The sequence below is a fragment of the Conger conger genome, chromosome 13, assembly GCF_963514075.1.
Source record: "Conger conger chromosome 13, fConCon1.1, whole genome shotgun sequence".
Classification (NCBI taxonomy): domain Eukaryota; kingdom Metazoa; phylum Chordata; class Actinopteri; order Anguilliformes; family Congridae; genus Conger; species Conger conger.
The window spans coordinates 31,285,729-31,305,896 of record NC_083772.1 but is presented as its reverse complement, the minus strand read 5'-3'; the positions used below and the strand labels follow the sequence as shown (position 1 = coordinate 31,305,896).

At 49.8% G+C, this 20,168-nt stretch overlaps 1 protein-coding gene across 1 annotated transcript in view; it reads left to right on the top strand.

Annotated features, from left to right (window-relative positions):
• mecom (MDS1 and EVI1 complex locus) overlaps positions 1-20,168 on the top strand; it is a 137,302-nt gene that overhangs the window by 48,896 nt on the left and 68,238 nt on the right. The window contains exon 2 of the mRNA XM_061217114.1: positions 5,681-5,997. Coding sequence (XP_061073098.1) covers positions 5,681-5,997 — 317 coding nt within the window. The remainder of the gene's footprint in view (positions 1-5,680; positions 5,998-20,168) is intronic.

Below are 20,168 nucleotides of genomic sequence, written 5' to 3'. Positions count from 1 at the left end.
GCTCTGCCAGGGTGTGGTGCATTGTGGGTAAATGAGTGATCAGTAGGATGTTGTGACAGGGATGAGGTCACCGTGCTGAGAGATGTGTGCTTGTGTCTGCCCTCGGAAAACTGATCACCGTTTACACTTATCGGCCCAGGCTGATAAGCCTTTGTGTGTGTGTGTGTGTGTGTGTGTGTGCGTGCGTGCATTCATGTGAGTGTGTGAGTAGTATGTGTGTGTTTGTGCATGTGTTTGTGTGTGTAGTGTGTGTGCGTGTGTGTGTGTGTGCTTGTGTGTGTGCGCAGATGTGTGTGTGTGTGTGTGCGCGTGTTTGTGTCTGTGAGTGTAGTGTGTGCGTGTGTGTGTGTCTGTGAGTGTAGTGTGTGCGTGTGTGTGTGTGTGTGTGTGTGTGTGTGTGTGTGCTTGTGTGGGTGTAGTGTGTGTGTGTGTGTGTGTGTGTGTGTGTGTGTAAGCATGTCTGAGAGTCTGGACTGGGGCTTGTAATTAATGACCCACCTGGTCCATCTCCTGGTTAAACAGGGCTGCCTGTGTTTGCAGGCCCCCCTCCCCACCCCATCTCCCCTCATGTACTTAAACTACATCACCCAGCACTCTGTCTCCTGCTGCTTGAGCTGCGGCGATAAAAAGCTTTCTGTGTAGAAACCCCCTTTTCTCCCATCTCTGTAGCACTCAGTCTATAATTGATAATGTGTGTGTGTGCACATACTGTATGTGTGTGAATTCAAGTTGTTTTTTTAAATTGTGTTTGGCGTTGTGTTCTGTTCTCCAGAAGAGAATTTGTCCCCTTCATACTCAAAGTATTCAATTCAATACAAATAAATTCAAATTCAAATGTATTTGTATGGCACTTTTCACAGAAGACTTTACAGAGTAACAGAAGGGGGGGCATGCTGTAATGTCTCATTTCAATATTACAACAACACAGTAAACTCCTAAAGAAAACATTACACATTGAAAACCTTGCCGTACTTTACGACACAGGAAAATTCTCAAGCTAATGTTGCTCACTGGAACCCTGCACTCTGTGCATGAGGGCTCAGTGCAAACAAGTGCAGTGCAGGGGGGGGGATGAGCCAAGGAGAAGTGGGGAGGGGGGCTCTTTCTCCAGGTAGGTTATTCCAGTGTAAACATATGTTTCAATTTGTCCCTGTGGTGTGTGCCGCTCTGTCCCCAGACCCAGGCCCGGTCAGCGCGGCATTAAGCTTTTTGTCACAGTGATTAATAGCTCTTTATATCATCTTTAATTCACTCCCTAATGACGGAGGGTCTCTCCCTGCTCGCCGTAATCGCGTGATAGATGAGTCCGGGCAGCACCTCGTGGCAGAGGTGAAAACCATTCCACCGATGCAAATATCGTCACGGGAGCAAATGTTTTCCCCCTTAATAAAAATTAATGAATCTTGTGGCAAAACTGAGAGGAGAGAGGAAAGAAATGCCATTTGCGGGGATGATGAGTGCGTTCGTGTCTTCATTATTTGTGAAGGGGTGAAAAATGAAGTGGATGCTCTGCTTTTAATGCCGTGAGCCAGTGTCCTTTAGAGGCTGTGATTGTGTGAGCATGGTGTTCATTATCAAGGAGTGAGGAGTGAAAGGCACTTTTGGGATGAGAACGGCACTCTAAACACTGCATACACTAAACACTGCACACTGCATACACTAAACACTCACACACTAAACACTGCACACTGCACACACTAAACACTCACACACTAAACACTGCAAGCACTAAACACTCACACACTAAACACTGCACACACTAAACACTGCACACACTAAACACTCACACACTAAACACTGCACACACTAAACACTGGATACACTAAACACTGCACACACTAAACACTCACACACTAAACACTGCACACACTAAACACTACACACACCAAACACTGGCACACTAAACTCTACACACACTGAACACTTGCACACTAAACACTGCATACACTAAACACTGGCACATTAAACTCTACACATACTGAACACTTGCACACTAAACACTGCACATGCTGAACACTAAACACTCGCACACTGAACACTGCACGCGCTGAACACTAAACACTCGCGCACTGAACACTGCACACGCTGAACACTGGCACTCTAAACACTGCACACGCTGAAGACTGAACACTTGCACACTAAACACTGCACACGCTGAACACTAAACACTCGCGCGCTGAACACTGCAGAGCTCTCAGCTGCAGAATGCTGAGCAGATGGAGGCTGCTGCCTGCCACACTCACACACACCAGAAGTGGGGTAACATTGGAACTTGTCTTTGAGGAAAACTCACTATCTCTGTTCTCTGTACTGCCACCTGGTCTCTGACAGAGACACACATTTGACTCTGATGAAGACGCAGTCATGTCGAAACACATCAATTATTGGGCTCATTACTGGGCTCATTTTGCATCCGTGTGCTCCAGATGTTTCCCTTTTGAAGAGAGACGTTTGTGTTGCAGGTCATATTTGCATTGTTACAGTAACATCTATAAGTGAGTAAGGTAAATAATAGTAGAGTATGAGTATGGTAATAATCTCAAATAAAAGTCCCCAGTAATATTTATTCATAGATTTACAGTATGTATGTCACCCGCTGCCTCTGTTTGTGGCAGGAAATATCTCTCCCTCACTGTCACCAGCCACTTACTGTACTGTAGGATGTACGGTGAGGAGGATTGTGGGTTGGATCACATGTCTGTTCATTACCTGCTCCTGCTTACCGACAGCACTGTTCCAAAGTGCCGCCTGGAAATAGTCTCACCATTGGAAAAAAAAAAAGTGATACTTAGTTTTTTGTTGGCTTGTACACTTTATCACTTTGAGCAAAGCGAAACGAACTCCGCTGCCCTGCGGCCATTTCGCTGAGAATAGAAATGAGAAAATGAGAAACCGCATTTCGCTCCCGTATTTTTTCCAATCAAACGGAGAGCCGTGTAATTGTTTTGCCCGAGAAGAGTTTGGTTCCTGAGATTGCGGCTGTAGTGGGCTCTTACTGTGCGGTGCTCCGGCCTGTAGCAGAGCGTACTTTGAGTTTGCGGCTGTAGTGGGCTCTGTAGCAGAGCTTACTGTGAGTTTGGGCTGTAGGGGGCTCTGTAGCAGAGCTTACTGTGAGTTTGCGGCTGTAGTGGGCTCTGTAGCAGAGCTTACTGTGAGTTTGGGCTGTAGTGGGCTCTGTAGCAGAGCTTACTGTGAGTTTGCGGCTGTAGTGGGCTCTGTAGCTGAGCTTACTGTGAGTTTGGGCTGTAGTGGGCTCTGTAGCAGAGCTTACTGTGAGTTTGGGCTGTAGGGGGCTCTGTAGAAGAGCTTACTGTGAGTTTGCGGCTGTAGTGGGCTCTGTAGCAGAGCTTACTGTGAGTTTGCGGCTGTAGTGGGCTCTGTAGCAGAGCTTACTGTGAGTTTGGGCTGTAGTGGGCTCTGTAGCAGAGCTTACTGCGAGTTTGCGGCTGTAGGGGGCTCTTTAGGAGAGCTTACTGTGAGTTTGGGCTGTAGTGGGCTCTGCAGCAGAGCTTACTGTGAGTTTGTGGCTGTAGTGGGCTCTGTAGCAGAGCTTACTGTGAGTTTGGGCTGTAGGGGGCTCTGTAGCCATAGCGGTACTCTTAGTTTGCGTGTGAGGACCGCAGAGGCTTGTGGCATCGGTATGCCCTCCCCTCCCCACACGGGTCCTTCCGGGGAGGGGAGGGGGGCAAGCAGGGGTCAGCGCGTGGAGGGGGTGACGGGTGGAGAGGAGGGGGTCACGGCAGATCAAAGCTCGCTGTGAAAAGATGGGCTTGAGACTGACAGCATGAGCACAGTGCCGGGCTGGGTACATGAACATGAATGTGAGCGAATGTCTAATGGCAGAAGATGAGCAGGAACAAGCTAATTGCTCATTAGGGCTCTCTGCTGCGCGCCAGGCCTCGTTAGGAAAACACGTCTAATTACACATGAAGGACGCTGCGAGAGCTGTTGCTTCCTGCCGGCCTCTTCCTGTAGCCCAGATGCAGTGTAGCGGAGCTCTGCCGCGGCAAAGCACTGAGCCGGAATGGAGGACTGGAGCCAGAGGAACACTGGTGCTGTTATACAGTTGTGTTTAGACGGTTTATAAAGAGGATACTGTGGGACTGCTTGTTGGGGGGATAGCATTGCAGGGACATTGGGTTTGATGCTAGACTAAGGTGTTTTGGGGGTAGAAGTGTGGGAGGAAAGCAGTGTTGTAGGGGGGACAGCATTAGGGGAGGCACTGTTAGACAGGGACAGTGTAAGACAGAGACAGGTTTGCAGGGGGCAGTGCTGAGGAGGAACCGTTGCACGGGCGGTGTTACAGGGGGACGGTGTTTTGCCGCGCATATTACTCCCGTTTGTGTGCAGCGGTGCTCCTGAGCCACGCGCAGCTCTTCCTCTCCGAGTGGAACTTGGGGGAAGAGGTCAGGCATTGGTGTCCACCCTCACTTTACTCATAATTAACCTTGCTGACTGGGCTTCCTCTGAAAGTGCCCCGTGTTTTCATTCTAAATAGCCGGGATGGATTTCGGAAAGGGAAACATAAAGCCATGGGGCGGCACAATGTGGACCTGTCCCGGTCGACCGGCCTTCAGAGAGATAAAAACAACCCAAACGCAGTCTCTGTAGGCCGGTCACAGTCCTTCTGGGCCAGGCCTGGCACTCACTTCGGCTCTGAGGTGCTTTCCTATACATGTTTGCTTGGACTGGCTGTCCTGGTGGAACATTTTTATTAGTCTCCTTTTTAAAGGTCCGTCTATAGTTCTCCATATTTTCATTGGGATATTTAAAGCCTGATACAGTCTGCCTGAAAAAACAATGTCTCGTAGAATAACCTCATTTTTCGACTTTAAAGAGTCATTGTACGTGTCAGTCACTGTATATCATTACATTACTGTTTTCCAAAGACCACTGCGTTTCCCACAATCCCCTCTGGTCTGCTCATCACCTGTCTGCAAGTGATGATGGGATTCTTTGCCAGAATAATTGATCATACTAAGTTGCTTTCTTTGTGTTGTTCCACTGATGCTGGAAGTGTACTTACCTATTATTTCCTGTTTTAGTTACTGCTAGACTTGCATTCATTATAACCCCTGAGCTTTGAATGCATCAGGAATGGAGCTCATTCTGAAAGATAAAATACACCACCTTTAAGAATTTCTTCCCTTTATTGAATGGAATCATATGCATAGCCAACTTCGTGTCATGTGAGCATATTGTTTTAAAATGAGCTACTGCTGTTTTGACACAATCTTCAGTTAAAGTCAGTGTCCAAGAATTAGACCATTGGTAACAGGGATATCATTGTTCCTGTTCCCTTTCTGAAAGACACATCACTACTACACACTGACTACCTTTGGCCTCTTATGCGAACTGATTTTGTTCTTCCCTTTCCTTATTGCACGATAACACTGTTGAATTTACCACACTGTGTTCTTTAATGGTGCTGAGATATTTCCTTTGTCTAATTGTGATAAAAGGTTTTTACTCAAAGGAATTGCTTTGATAAGGTGCAATTGCATATTTACTTTGCTTTCACACCTGTTCAGTAGACCAGTCAAGCTTTAGCTTTGAGGTGTGTCTGAGGTTCTGCTGAGCTTGGTTTGTAGCACTATTGCTACAGTAAATAGATGATACTGCCATGTAGCACACGCATCAGGTCTGACCCTAGATCCCTGATGTCCTCTCTCTCCTGCAGGTGAGCAGAATGAATTCCCGTCCTTCCCCACCGCTGACCTGGAGGACGTGGGGGAGCTGGAGGGAGACCCCGGGCCTCTCGCTCCTCCCTCAGAGGAGCTCACATCGCCCGCTCTGTCCAGCGACACCGGGTCCCCCCTGCACCCCTCCCCCTTCCAGGCCCCCGCCTACACCCCCGAGGACATGCCCGTGCCCCCGGACTTCGAGCTGCGCGAGTCTGGCGCGGGGTCCTCCGGCCTGGGCGTGTGGGCCCTCCGCAGGGTGGAGAGAGGGGAGCGCCTGGGGGCTCAGCCCCGGGACTGGACGCACAACTGGGAGGTAGGCTTCCCAAACCCTGCCGGGTCTGAGACGGTGTGTGAGTCTGTGAGTGTGTCTGATGGACAGTGGAATTGTATGCCCTGCTGAAAAAACAGCTCAAGTTAGGTTTTGAAACAGCTGGGAGCTGATTGACCACTTCAGACCAGCTCCATATTCAACATGGTTTGAAACGGCTAGTAGCTGGTAATTTCAAGATGGTCATAGCTGGATTTTACACCAGGGATTGTACAGAACTAGACTGTTCTCATAAGAAGTCAGTCTGTGAAAGCTCCAGTCTGACTGTGTTTCTGGTTCCAGTGTGTTAGTCCTCCTTCTCCTGGATGACCAGGACAGTGTCCAGTGTCGCCAAGTCCAAGAGAGCATAGAGTTTTATTACAGTGACACTGTGCACAATACGGCCCAGTGTACACATTTAGGGCTCTTAACTCAATTAAAATGAAACAACATAAATTCAGTTTTTACCACAGCTAAAGACCCGCACTGAGCCCTCTCCAATCAAGGATTAAGCGGTCAATGCACAAAATCGAAGGTGGGGTCAAAGGACAAGGTCAAAGGTTAGGTGTGGACTCTATTGGGCTATTTTTCGGGGGGGTGGGACAGGAATCAGGCTAATTGAGTTCCCACACTGATTGTGAGAGGCACACTTCACACAGCTTCTTCTATGGGTGCCAGTGTGCCTGACACAATCAGAATTAATCTAACTCCCGAACACGCACCCAGGGCCTGTTTCTTACTCCCCTGAGTTTTATTTCCAGGGTCTGGGACAGATGGTTTTGGCCGTTTTTATTTGGAGTCCTCGACACTCCCAACTGTTGTCTTGCCTAAAAGAAATATATCTGTGGCTGTCAGGGAAATGATATCACTTTTTACATTTGTGCACATTAAGGCTTAATATGATTGAAAAAGTCTATGTCTCTCCGCTAGAGATTTACTGCTGGCTGAACAAGCTCTTGCTTTTTTTTCTCCTATGGAAGGAAATAAAGAGAAAAGGTTTCATGAATTTTAATCTGGATATAATTTATGGGGAGCTTGAATAATATGTATTTAAAAAGCTGAAGAGCTGGAGCGGGGGCCGTGGGGAGGGATGGGAGTGTGTGGAGGCAGTACTGTATCATTGTGTTTAATTACTGCCCCTGACAGCAGCCATAATTCTCTCCATTAAGTAAATAAGTTGTAAAGAATTTATGATGAAATGGCACATTATTCAGAGAGGATATTCGGCGATGACATGGGCGCATTAAATATGGTAAACGCCATTAGGGCGCAACAGTCAATATGCCGATATGAGCGGTCCCTGTAAAAATGAAAGTGACTCAGTAAATGTAATCAGGATGGATCTGTTTGCTTTCATCATCAATTCCGCGCGGGTGCCCGGGTGATGTCACCGACCGGGGAGCGATAAACCCGCGCCCATCTGGACGGGGCGATAAATCGGCCTCTGCTTTGAGCCCGGGACACGCCGGTGCCACTCCTCCCCGCCATCAGAATAAATCTGCGGGCGTTATTAATGCGGCCCCGCTGAATTATGGGTGAGGAGGTTTCGGTAAATAAAGAGCTGTGCGCTGTCAGGACGGCGTATCGTCGGGTTTGCCTTCGTTTCAGACTATCGTGCGCTCCGTGGAAAGAGAGGGAGATTATTTTACGTTGAGAGACGAAGGGGGCTGGCAGAGCAGGTGAGAGGGAGGCAGAGCAGGGGGTGAGGGGCGCTCGCCACCTGTGCAGGGCACCTTGTCAATCACGGCTGACCTCTGACCCCTGGTGCTGCCCCTGTAGCAGGTGACAGTGACGTAGAGCTGCTCATTTAGAGTTCTCTACGGCTCGCTTATGGGTACGGGCTGCATTTTCTCTTCTTTTTCAGTCTCTCTTCTCTTGTCTCTCCTGTCATTATCTCTCTCTCTCCCTCTCCCTCTCCCCTCTTCTTCAGCAGTTGGAAAGCCCATGTTTTGGTGTTGAGATTTAGGGTTCAGTGTGAAGGTGTGTGGAATACATTTCATTTGTTGAAATGAGTGAAGGGGAGGGGCCTCCCTGGGTATGTGGTCACCTGCATTCCACAGGACCGTTACGCCATTATGGCAGCATTACTTCATTCTATAATGAATACAGCTTTTGCACCCCTGTTTTTACAGATTGATATGTTGCTTTAATCTTTACACTTTAAGGTGCTGCAATATTTCCATATTAATGTAATACCATTAACACCAGTAATAAATACTAATATTTTCATGTACATTCATTACTATAATAATACTCATATTAATTGCAACAAAAACTATAAATTATGTTGACATAACTTCCTGTACATAATATCACTTTACTGCTATTCATTTCTGCTTGAGAAATATGATGGAAAAACATTCTGGTTTATTTCCTGTTATACAAGTGATTCATTATACATAACACTGACATTCAAATGCAAACTAGGTCAGCCTTCTTCAGCCATACGTAGTCATGCATGGTTATGGTCAGTTATGGTGTAATTATAGTTAGTAAAACTCTGGGTACATATGGCTGCTAATGCTTTGTAATAGTTGCAATTAGCCAGTCCCAGCAGTCGGAAGGTAAGCTCATTCATGTTGGGTTGGGGTTAGGTGCTATGAAGAGGATTTTGTGAAACCCTAAGAATGATGGGACCCTTTTGAGTTTGAGAAAGTGGAGGGGCTCTGGCTCCAGCGGTACGAGGCGAGCGGGGCGGGGCAGGGGCGGGCCCCGGGGGGGGGGGTGGGGGGCGCAGGGGGTGCGGAGGGCCTTTGTGAGCCCCTTTAGTGCGGTGGCGGGGAGGCTCGGAGGAGATTATCAGGCGGCGTGAATGGACCGGGGGATTAGGCCTCGCGCCCGGCCCAGCCCAGTGCAGGCGACACGGACCGGGCTCTCCGGGGTTTTGTGATGCAGAAACGGCCATGACAGGTCAGGATGCAGCGCGGGGCGGGGGTGTGAGGGCGCGGGGCGGGGCGCTGGGGCGGGGGGGCGGGGGGGAGGATAAGCCTCGGACCTGAATAAATGCAGATGTTCTCTCACTGTCCCTGCCCTGTGACAGCCTGTCACCACACTCTCAGAGTAACCTCCCCTCCTGTCATTGAGTTCCTCAATAAAACACGTCAGGCCAAATCCCCTCACAAATCTCCACACACTCTCCCTGCTCAACGCTGACTCAAAAGGCCCATTTGTCCTTCTCGAGGTGCTCTGCTGGCCCAAGACTTCCACAAAGTCGTATTTTCACAGAATCTGTTATTTTCTAGACTCACTGTATCAGATGCAGGTAATGAGCGTTGGCATGAAATTTCAGTGCTCTACAGTGGCATTTCTGCTCATTGCGAGTGCAGTAGCAATAATTTGAAATTCAATAATATTCATTAATTTCTTCCCTTTTTTAAAAAAATCTTCTAGGGGTTTTGTTAGAAATGGGTGAGGAGGTCTAACTGTGTTGGGCTAACAGTGGGACTCGGTGTGAGTGTATACGGCTTGTAAAGTGGACAATAAAAGCGGTTGCTTGGAGCTGTATAGCGGTGCTTCTCCCTGCCGGGACCCGAGTCCAGCTGGACGAGTTCCCATGGCATGCTCCAGACCGGCCGCGGTGCCACAGGCTGTGGGGAGGATGGGCACGGGCGGCCATCTTATTGATTAGCGTCTCGTTATGATTGCGGGCGGCCATTTGTAATCAGAGCCAAGCTGCCGCTTCGGGCCGCTGTGTCTCCCCGTCGATGTGCGGCCGGAGCTCAACGAGGCCCGGCCCCTGCCGAAGGGCTTCTTTTGTTGGGCTAATTCGGTCGGAGTGGACGTGGCCCTTGGCGACCGACCTCCCCTGTGCCCCCTCCCATTGTGTGAGGGAATAGAGCTGTGCCCGGGAGGGGTAAGCAGCTTACTGCGCCAGGGCGGTCCCACCCACAGACACCCAATTACGGGTCCAGGTTCAGCCCGAGTGTCCCGCTCTCGGACACACGGCCCACGAGGAGCCCGCTGCCAGAGCTGGGTCAATCAGGGCCCATTCTCAGAAGCCCTGTCCAATCAGATCAATTCCCTGTCCAATCAGATTAAAGATGAACAGGTGAACAGGACCAAAACATGCAGTATTGGGGAACTATTTTTCTTCTACCTTTCTTTATCTATCCCTAAGGATTGTGGCATACTGCTGCATTTTCTTTCTAGACAAATATAAACTAAAGATATTAATTAGTGTCTAAACGGTTCAGTTTAATTCCGTTTCTATACGTGTCTCTGCCTTCTCCCCTCATTCTGTGTGTGACTGTGTGTGTGACTGTGTGTGACTGTGTGTGTGTGTGTGTGTGTGTGAGTGTGTGACTGTGTGTGTGTGTGTGTGTGAGTGTGTGACTGTGTGTGTGTGTGTGTGTGAGTGTGTGCGCTTACATGCTCTAACGCAAGGTACAAGGTCCAATGAGAGGAGAAAAGAAAGGAAAGGAAACTTTTCTTTCTCCCTCGCTCTCCCTGTGTTTCTCATCCCTGTGGGGAGCGGAAGCCAGGTTAACTAATTGAACAAAGTGGAGTGAACAGCTGAAGGACAGAGAAGGACATTATAATCAGGAGAAGGTGTACTCAGAGCACAAAGCCTCTGGGAGGACACTGTGATTAGGAGGAAGCTGGAAGACTGGAAAGGTCCTGACCTTATTAGGTCCAGAGAGAATGGGGGGGACGGGTGGCTTTCACCTGGGGAGAAAGGCCCAGCGGGGGCCCGCGGGGTGTCCTTACACACAGGAGCGCTGGACCCTTCCCAACATCTCCGTCTGGAGGGAGGAATTTCCGCACACAGCGCTCCTCGCACCAGGACTCCCGGGACACCACTCACACATACACACATACACACACACACACACATACACACATACACACACACACACACACACACACACACACACACATACACACACACACACACGCACACACACACACACCCATACACACACACACACACACACATGCGCATGCATACACACAAACGTGCACACACACAAGCAGGCACATAGACACACATTTACATTTACTCACGCACACACATAAGCATATACATGCACACGCACACGCAAGTGCACCCACACACATGCGCACACATTTACACACACATACACACACACACACACACATACATGCATACACATACACACACACACACGCACACACACATGCCCATGCAAATACTTGGAAATAACACACAGGCGCATACGTATGCTCTCACAGACCCACTCAGAAACCGCACGTTCACACAACCAGAATGTACAGGCCTCATGCAAATACACTGGGTCTGAATTCAGACTTTTCTACTTGGAGTTGCCAGTCTTCGATTGCCGGAGTGTGCAATGAGTGAGGGAAGGTGTAGAAAAGTGTTGTTGCTCTCCTCGGAGGAAGCGGCCATCACGACACACAGCACCGCCTGCATGCACTGCTAAAAACAAGTCAACTTCTACAAGTATTTAAGCTTAAAGTCATATTAATATGACCTTTTTACATAATAAGACAAACATATTGCCAGTGGGGTGAACTTGTCTGCCAAACAGACATAGAAATGAACTAAGTCTGAACAAGCTAATTTCTTTTACTTCAGAACAAAAAGGATTTTGAGCCTCATTACAGGCGTAAGACACTTGTTAAGGCACTTTTTTTGCAGTGTTGGGCAGTGGGGGTGTGGAAGTGTGTGGCAGAGGGCCCCTCTTCTTTAAAGTGAAACAGGACCAAGACACTTTTTTGGGGCAGTGGGGGTGTGGAAGTGTGTGGCAGAGGGCTCCTCTTTTTAAAGTCAAACAGCGAGTGCTGACACAGAGCAGGAGCTGTAGCAGTGCAGCTGTAAAATGAGCCTGTAAGTGTTTACAGATTTATACTGTAGCCAGGCTGTGACATGTCAGCGTAACGTCTCTGGACAAGGCTGTGTGTGTGTGTGTGTGTGTGCGTGCGTGCGTGCATGCGTGCGTGCGTGCGTGCGTGCGTGTGCGTGTGTGTCTGTCTGTCTGTGTGTCTGTGTGTGTGAGAGTGTGTTTATGAGAGTGTGTGTGTGCGTGTGTGTGAGAGAGAGAGAGACAGAGAGAGTGTGTGTGTGTGTGTGTGTGTGTGTGTCTGTGCGTGTGAGTGTGTTTATGAGAGTGTGTGTGTGTGTGTGTGTGTGAGAGAAAGAGAGTGTGTGTACACGTGCACATGTGTGCAGTATCCATGTGCAAATGCTTGTGTGTGCTTCCACGCATGTGTGTGTTGGGACAGATGGGCAAAATCTTTTTTGGTTGTAGTCTGAAGGCAGGTCTGTTTAGAGCCTATTACCAGGTTAAGAGCTAAATTACCAGTCCTCTCAAACCCTGACATAGAAAAACAGTGTGTTACTGCGGAGCAGATGGAGGGGGAACATTAGGGGATCAGAGAGAACGCAGAGGCCAGAGAACTCTAATGAGGTCTGAACTCTCCGAGTTGCCCTATTATTTCATAATGCTTTAAATGTGCTCCATATGAGAGAGGCAGCCACTAGTCCGTATGTACCCACACAGTCACTCTGAAACCGGCGGAATGAGCTGGAAGCTCACCTGGTACGGCTGCTCACTGCAGCACAATACGCCAGCCCTCCACGATGGGTGTGAGCATGTACATCTGTGTGTGTACGTATATGTTAGGACATAGATCTACGCATCAGGTCACTGATTTTCCTGGCTTGTCAAAAATATGCATAGATATACCTGTACAGTATGTAAGTTTCAGAATAGTGTGTCAGTTTTTAATGTGTACAATGATACATTGATTGTTTATTGCGATATTTTTTCTGTTCCTGTGTCAGAATTTTATGCTTGTCTTTTTGCAACTCGGTATTATGCTCTGTTGTGAAGTTTATGACATCTAATCTATGTCAGCTGAAGGATCATCCATGCTGTGGTAAGCCAGACATTTTTCCACTGGCAGTGGGGTATGGTTGAGGGTTTGGTTCAGTTGCTAGCAGCCCGAGCTGCGCGTTCAGCACAGAGCAGATGCACTTCTGCAGGCTGTAGAGAAAGTTTGGGGGGTTTTTGTCTCACAAATCCCTCGCTGTCGGAGAAAAGGAGCAGAAGTGCACATTGAGGGGTGATTTGGCGCTGGCTCTGTAACCCCCCCCACCCCGCCGTAATGGGATTTTCCGGAGAGCGGTACAGTCTGAGCGGACCCTGCTGGACAGCGCACACGCGCGCGCGGGGGCTAACGCGCGCTCCTCGTGGCTAACGCTCCTCCTCGTGGCTAACGCTCCTCCTCGTGGCTAACGCTCGCTCCCCGCGGCTAACGCTCCTCCTCGTGGCTAACGCTCCTCCTCGTGGCTAACGCTCCTCCTCATGGCTAACACTCCTCCCAGCGGCTAACGCTCCTCCTCGTGGCTAACGCTCCTCCTCGTGGCTAACGCTCCTCCTCGTGGCTAACGCTCGCTCCCCGCGGCTAACGCTCCTCCTCGTGGCTAACCCTCGCTCCCCGCGGCCCGCTCGTCGGGAGTCTCCCCCAGGCCTCGCCGTCGGCCCTCCGTGTCAGCCCCGATCCGTCAGAGGGGATTTCCCCCGGCCGAACCCCGTCTCCAACAAACTTAATTGTTGTCTTCGGGCCGAGGAGCCTGTGAAGTCCTAACGAGTTAGCGTCTTCCTCCGAGACGAGAGAGGGAGAGGGAGAGAGAGAGACTCGCACGGCCCGGTTCCCACCCCGCCCCGCTCCGTGGTCGGCCCGAACAAAAGCCCGGGCTCAGACAGGAGGAGCTCGGACACCCCGCGTCCCTGAGAAAGGGGGACAGCACATCCATCTTCTCCCCTCCTCCGATTGTCCCTTTTCTTGCGGCCGTCCCTGGGCTGCCTCTGGTGCCCTCGCCCGCTCCATATGACAGGCTTTGTGATGTCTTTAGAGCGCCGGGGTCTCTCGCGCAGGGCCGCGGTCCTCCCCGGCCCTGACTGACAGTGGGACACAGTCCAACTGCCACCCAGGACACACAGCCATAAATCATCCTGCTGGCAACAGACGGCTGGACCGCGCTCACTTCCTGAACGCCTACCAGTTCCTGCAGGGGACAAAAAGCCTTTTGTGGGGTCTGGGCATGAGGCTCCTCTCCCTTTGAGGGTGTCGAGGTTTATGAGCCGGGCTGAGAAGGGCTGAGCGAAGGACAGGGCCAAGAGTGAGAGAGAGAGAGAGGGAGAGAAAGAGATAGAACGGAGAGAGACATAGACACAGGAAGACAGAAGGCCACAGAAGGAGAGGGGAGAGTGAGAGAGAGAGAGAAAGTGAAAAACAAAGAGACACGGACACAAGAGAGAGAAATAAGAGAGGGGAGTGTGGGAGAGAATATGAAGACAGAGGAAGAATGGAGACACAGATACAGGGACACAGAGACAGAACAGAGAGGTACAGAGTACAGGAGATATGCTTCTTGGAGATGACACATTCACACTATGTGCGTAGCCCGGTCCGGGCCTTGCTTATTTTGTTTAGGGTTTCTCTTAGCGTTTTTTTTCTGTCCCCAGCCTTTTGCGGTGTTTAGGTTTTTCCGCCAGAGTGTCAGGATGTGAGAGAGATGTTGTTTTTCTACACATCAAACAGGCAGAACGGCCCCGTCGAGGGCTGGAGGTGAAGTCTGCGGAGCTCCAGTAAATCTCCGCGCTGCGCCTCCTGCAGCCCCCGTGAGCCCACGGCCCTAATGAAGCTGGAAAATAAACATTCCTGCCGAGGTTCTCAGACAAATCCGCGTTTATTCAGAAAACAGCACATTCCTCCGGACGGCCACCGCAGCCCGTGTCTCTCACCCAAACGCTCCATAACGCTCCGGACGCATCTTTCCACAGAGCCCCCGACCCTCCTCTCTTTAAAAGGGGGAAAACTCGTCTGATGCATCTTTTGAACATGCGGTTGTTTCATGAAATTCTGTTCTTTGTTATTTTACCAGAATAGCTTTCAAAGCTGATGAGAATTTGACTTGTTTGTGCTATTCTTTGTGTTATTTGGCATATTTGTCTGTGTTAGCCATATTTCTTATTCCTTTTATGGTGGCAAGGTGAACGTCCCTGCTGGGAGTGAAGAAAGTAGGAAGTATAAAGCTATAAACTAGTTTCTTCAACTTAACTTTCTCTGGTGCATGGGGTCGGCCATTTTGGGGGACTCTGTGCCCCTCTGTGTGTAGTACACGGACAGTGACCTTTCCTCTCAGAGATGTACCACTGGGCAATGCCGTATGGATTATAAAGATCATTACTGAATGTGTTCATTCATTAAAGTTCCCTCAGGATGAGTAGCAGATTAGGGCGATACTGTATCAGCTGTTGGATGGGCAGAGGAACTGGCTGCTTTCAGTGGAAATATGCTTCCTGGTTAATGCAAATTTGAATGCATATTAAGCAGAGGACCTTTTGAATTGTTACACAATCTAGTTGTTTGAGAGGCCTTACAAAGTCCTTGAAGGAGACATGTACTGGGCTAATAAATGAAATAAAAGGCACACTCCGGACCCTTTGAACACTAAGCGCGGCGCTTTTTGGAGTGAGCGCTTTAAAGGGACGTGCGGGCGGAGAACAGAAGCGGAAAAGAGGAGCCCTGCGTGGTGCGTGACGGCTGGCGAGCAGACAGGTGCATTAAGCAGATTTTTCACACAGATGAAAATGTCGCCTGTCACACCCGCTCCACTCACATCGTTCACCCGGGACCCGCCGCGCCAAATAGGCCTGCCACCTCCTGTCGTCAGGGTAACGGATGTCCCCCCATCAGCCCGTCGTTACGGTCCCATCGTTCGGGGGGCGAGTCGGGGGGCCCCCGTGATGAGACGGCCCTCTCCCTCTCTCCTTTGGGCTCTCGTCCTGGGGGGGAAGGGCCCTTCTCATCCGGTACCGACCGCCGCTACCACCAGCCCATAAATCCCCTCCGCTGCCTGGACCTGTTACCCGGCAGCTGCCATAAATAACCGCGGCCTATCTGAGGGGAGGATGGGGCATTAGAAGCTATTTACACTGCGGGAGCCCTGCTATCGATCAGCCGTGCCGGGCCCATAGATAAGACGCCGATGATGTCATGGTTATTGATGATGATTCCTGACAGAACAGCTACAGAGGAATTATCTGAGCGACAGCTCCATTCGTTTCGGGGAGATGATGCATTCTGCTATAACAGGGGCGGTCGGGGGGGGGGTCGCACCGGCGGGCGTGGAGGGGCCCGGGCTCTGCCTGCTGAATAATGCCTGAGCGCTACGCTAGCGCCGGGCTAACGGCACCGGTGTAATAAGTCACCGAGTTGGGGCGGTTTGAGCGAGTGTGTCCTCATGGAGAGTGAAGAGGTGTGTTTAAGTACACCATGGAGTCACAGACAGTACTGGGTGCTGAGACATTCACATAGAAGAAGAGTTTACTCACGCAGTTGCACTCTCACACACACACACACACACTCACACTCTCTCCCTCTCTCACACACACACACACTCTCTCTCTCTCACACACACGCACACACACACACACACACACTCACTCGCACACACACAGCTGGGACCCACACGCAGGTGAGTGTGTATCAGAAGTGAAAAGGCATTAGCTGTCACCCTGAAAAGGCTCTCAGGCTCTGATAGGACAGGTCTCTGAGGACAGAAACTAGCCTCCTTATTGCCCACAGTGGCAGTATTCAAATGAAGGCTAGGGTTTCCTTTTGTAGTCTTAATCTACCCCCTTTATCGCTCTTTTGATCACTAATTTAAAATACAAAGTATTCCTATAATATGTATTTATGTGAATCTGATATTTTTCCTGAGAAACAAAACATTTGTTCCACTAATAAGGTGTGTGCTACTCATCCGAGGATTCACCAGACCACACACATTACTGTATGTGCCTTTTTACTGGTCAGAATGGAGAGCTGTTTATATGCCAATAATATTGCATGTAACTGAGCTAGACAAAACTCACACAGATGACTATTGATTCCTCCTGTGCTGTAAAGAAGCCTGGTTTTACTGGAGCGGAGCTAATGATGTCTCTAATTCCAGAGAGAACAGGGACCTCAGCATGGAAACAGAGAGTCTGAGAGGGGTGTGTGGTGAGAGAGGGAGAGAGTGCAGTGTGGGGTATAATTGGGGAGGTATGGAGTGAGGGGGTAGAGAGGAGTGTGGGGTATATTTGGGGAGGTATGGGGTGAGGGGGGAGAGAGGAGTGTGGGGTATATTTGGGGAGGTATGGGGTGAGGGGGTAGAGAGGAGTGTGGGGTATATTTGGGGAGGTATGGGGTGAGAGGGGAGAGAGTGCAGTGTGGGGTGTAACGGGAGGAACAGGGAGATGGGTGAGATTAGTCTGAGAGTGTTTTGCTGCCATCTGCTTGTCCCACAGTCTCTGTACCACTGTGTCAGTCCAGCATCCTGCCTCTGCTTCAGTGGATCAGAGCACCATTACAGAGAGAGGGCCACAGGACACAGTCACAAGGAACACTATTAACAGCATTACCAGCCTTTCAGTTCTGAACCTGAGAGACATAGCCAGTAAGAGAAACAGTCACAGATCCAGAAAACAGACATAATTTCTAAACTCTAAAGATAGATATAGACCTTGAGCACACAGGCATCAATGAAATTGAACTCAGACTGTTGGAGGGGTATGGTAATGGAATTGTGTATAAATGAGAATTGTAAAGGCAGTGTGCACTGGTGTAAAATCCAGTTATGACCATCTTACCAGCTACCAGCTGTTTCAAAACATAGCTTGACCTCAAAGCACGTTAAGTATGGAGCTCATCTGACCTGGTCACCCGGCTAATAGCTGCTTCAAAACGTATCTTGAGCTGGTCAGACCATGTTAAGTATGTAGCTGATCTGAACTGGTCAACCAGCTACCAGCTGTTTAAAAAACTAGCTTGAGCTGTCAGGGTGGAGAAGTGAGAAGTGGTAGGGATGTTGGTTTCTGTGTTTCTGGGTCGGTCTCTCGGAGGAGCGGTGGTATTTGTGAATATTACAGAAGTTCTGGCCCGGGTCCAGGTGGTGGCAGCCTCAAGCGTGCGCTCTGTGGGGTTTGAGCGCACCAGGCCCCCCCCCCATACCAACCACCCCCCCGCGTCCGCCCACCACAAAAAAAATAGAAAATACGGACTCACAGAGCCTAAATTCTGCCCAGGCCTGATAACGGCCAGATCATTTAATAAGCAAACACATGGGGTCCTTTCATCTCTCCTTATCGGCACAACTTAAAACACTCTACAAGTTCTCCGGCAAGCTGAAATTGAGTCATTAATCTGCAGTTTAATAAAAACTTTGCGGCCCTCGCGGGTGTGCACGCGCCCCTCCGCCCTCTTTCATGCCTGTGATGAGAACGGCCCGAGAGCGTGCGCACGCTGAGCGTTTGCGCTGTTTTTGGAAAAGTCTGTAGCTTTTTAAATAATAAAGTACAATGAAGTGGAAATTCTCAGGAGGCTGAGGAGAAAATAATGTTTTGTGAGAAATTGTCAATATGCTGTAGAGAGATTGGAGCTGCAATGCTCCGGGGCTTGGGCTGGAGCACGCCTCTGCGTCGGTTCTGTGATGGAGACCGAGCCTGTCCTCCTCTATGGGACAGTCAATACCCAGCAGCACTTGTGTTTCAAACATTCACAACAAAGGTTTAATGATGAATTATTATCATGACTTTTCTATTATTAGCGTCTCTTTCTGTCAATTAGCATACATTACAGGCGGCAAAACGTTGTTGAAATCATGTGCGAGTAACTTTCTGAACTGTAACGGAGTAAATGTGACCCATGCTGCATTCATCTCAGCTGTATTAGAGTTCATTTTAAATTGAGAAATATGTTGTGAAGTAAAAGTTTTTTTTACAGTAAACGTGTTTTGCTAACCTCTGTTCATTGGTTAAATATACTGTATACTGTACTTGTTCTTGTTGCTGTTTGAGCAAGTGTTTTTTATTTTGTACTGTTTGTAATTAGACAATAATTGCATATTACACAATCATGCCCCAATGTAAAGAAAATGTCATTGTAGTTCTCTTTGGAAATGAGAGTGTGTCCATAATTCTGGAATTGATACTGTGTCTGTGATTGTCTCTGGGGTTGAGATTGTGTCTGTAATTGTCTATGTGATCAAGAGAATGGCTGTCATTCTCTCCCGGAAAGAGAGACTGTAATTCTTTCAGATGGAGACACACATTGTCTCTGGCATAGGCAGAGATTGTCAGTAATTGTCCTTGTATAGACAGTGTGTCTGTCATGACTTCTTGAGGACGCTCTTGTTCAGTGGTAGTAAAGCAGGAGGGATCCACAGACAGGTGAAAAGCTATATTTTGGAGGAGCTCATGACTGGGAGCAGAGAGGGACACAAAGACACCACGGGGGGTGGAGGAGGGGAGGGGCAATCGCACAGTGTAGCAGGGTCATCGCAGGGGCATCAAAAGTCCATGAACTCCAGGTTCCTCCCTGCTTTCAGGGGACAAAATAAGAGTCCTGTCCTGTCAGACATCCTGTGTGTGTGTGTGTGTGTGTGTGGGTGTGTGTGTGTGTGTGCGTGCGCTGGTGGGTGGGTGTGTGTGTGCGTGCGCGGGTGGGTGTGTGTGTGTGTATGTGAATGTGTGTGTGCGCATGCTTGCATGCGTTTGTGCGTGTTTGCGTGTCCTTTCCTATGTAAGGACAGGTGTGTGCTCCTTTGTCCAGAGGTGCGTCCACTCCTTCCTCTCTGTTTAAGTGGCGAGTGCATCCCTGTCACCCTTGACCCTCTGCCCTCTGACCCCTGGCCCGGCCAGGCTAACATTGGCAGGGGCTCGGTGATGAACGATTCCCGCTCAGAATCCCGGGTCACTCTGAGGTCACGGCGGGGTCACCGCCGTCACCCCGCCCTGACCCCTGGAACCGGAGCCGCGCGCGATCGGAGCGGAGATACCTGTGTGCCGCGGGCGCGGGCGGCGAGGGCGAAACCCAGGCTTCCGTCGCTGCCGTAAGTCACATGACCGTCAGCATCTGCTCACGAGAAACCGCGAGGAGCGGAGCATCGTGTGCCATCTCATCACAAAGCATCCACTCCGCGGATGAGGCTGACCCCCCACCCCTGCCCCCCTGTCCCCCCCCCCAGCCCTGAAGCGCCCCTGTTAAATAATGCACAGTAATAAATCTGCAGCCACTACACAGCCTGCAAATAAAGGGAGATTTCATACTCTGTGGGACGGAGAAGATTTAGTGGACGAGACACTGTCACCTCTTCAGAAAGGCTATGGAGTGGCGACTCTGAGAGGCAGCAGAAGCCTGCT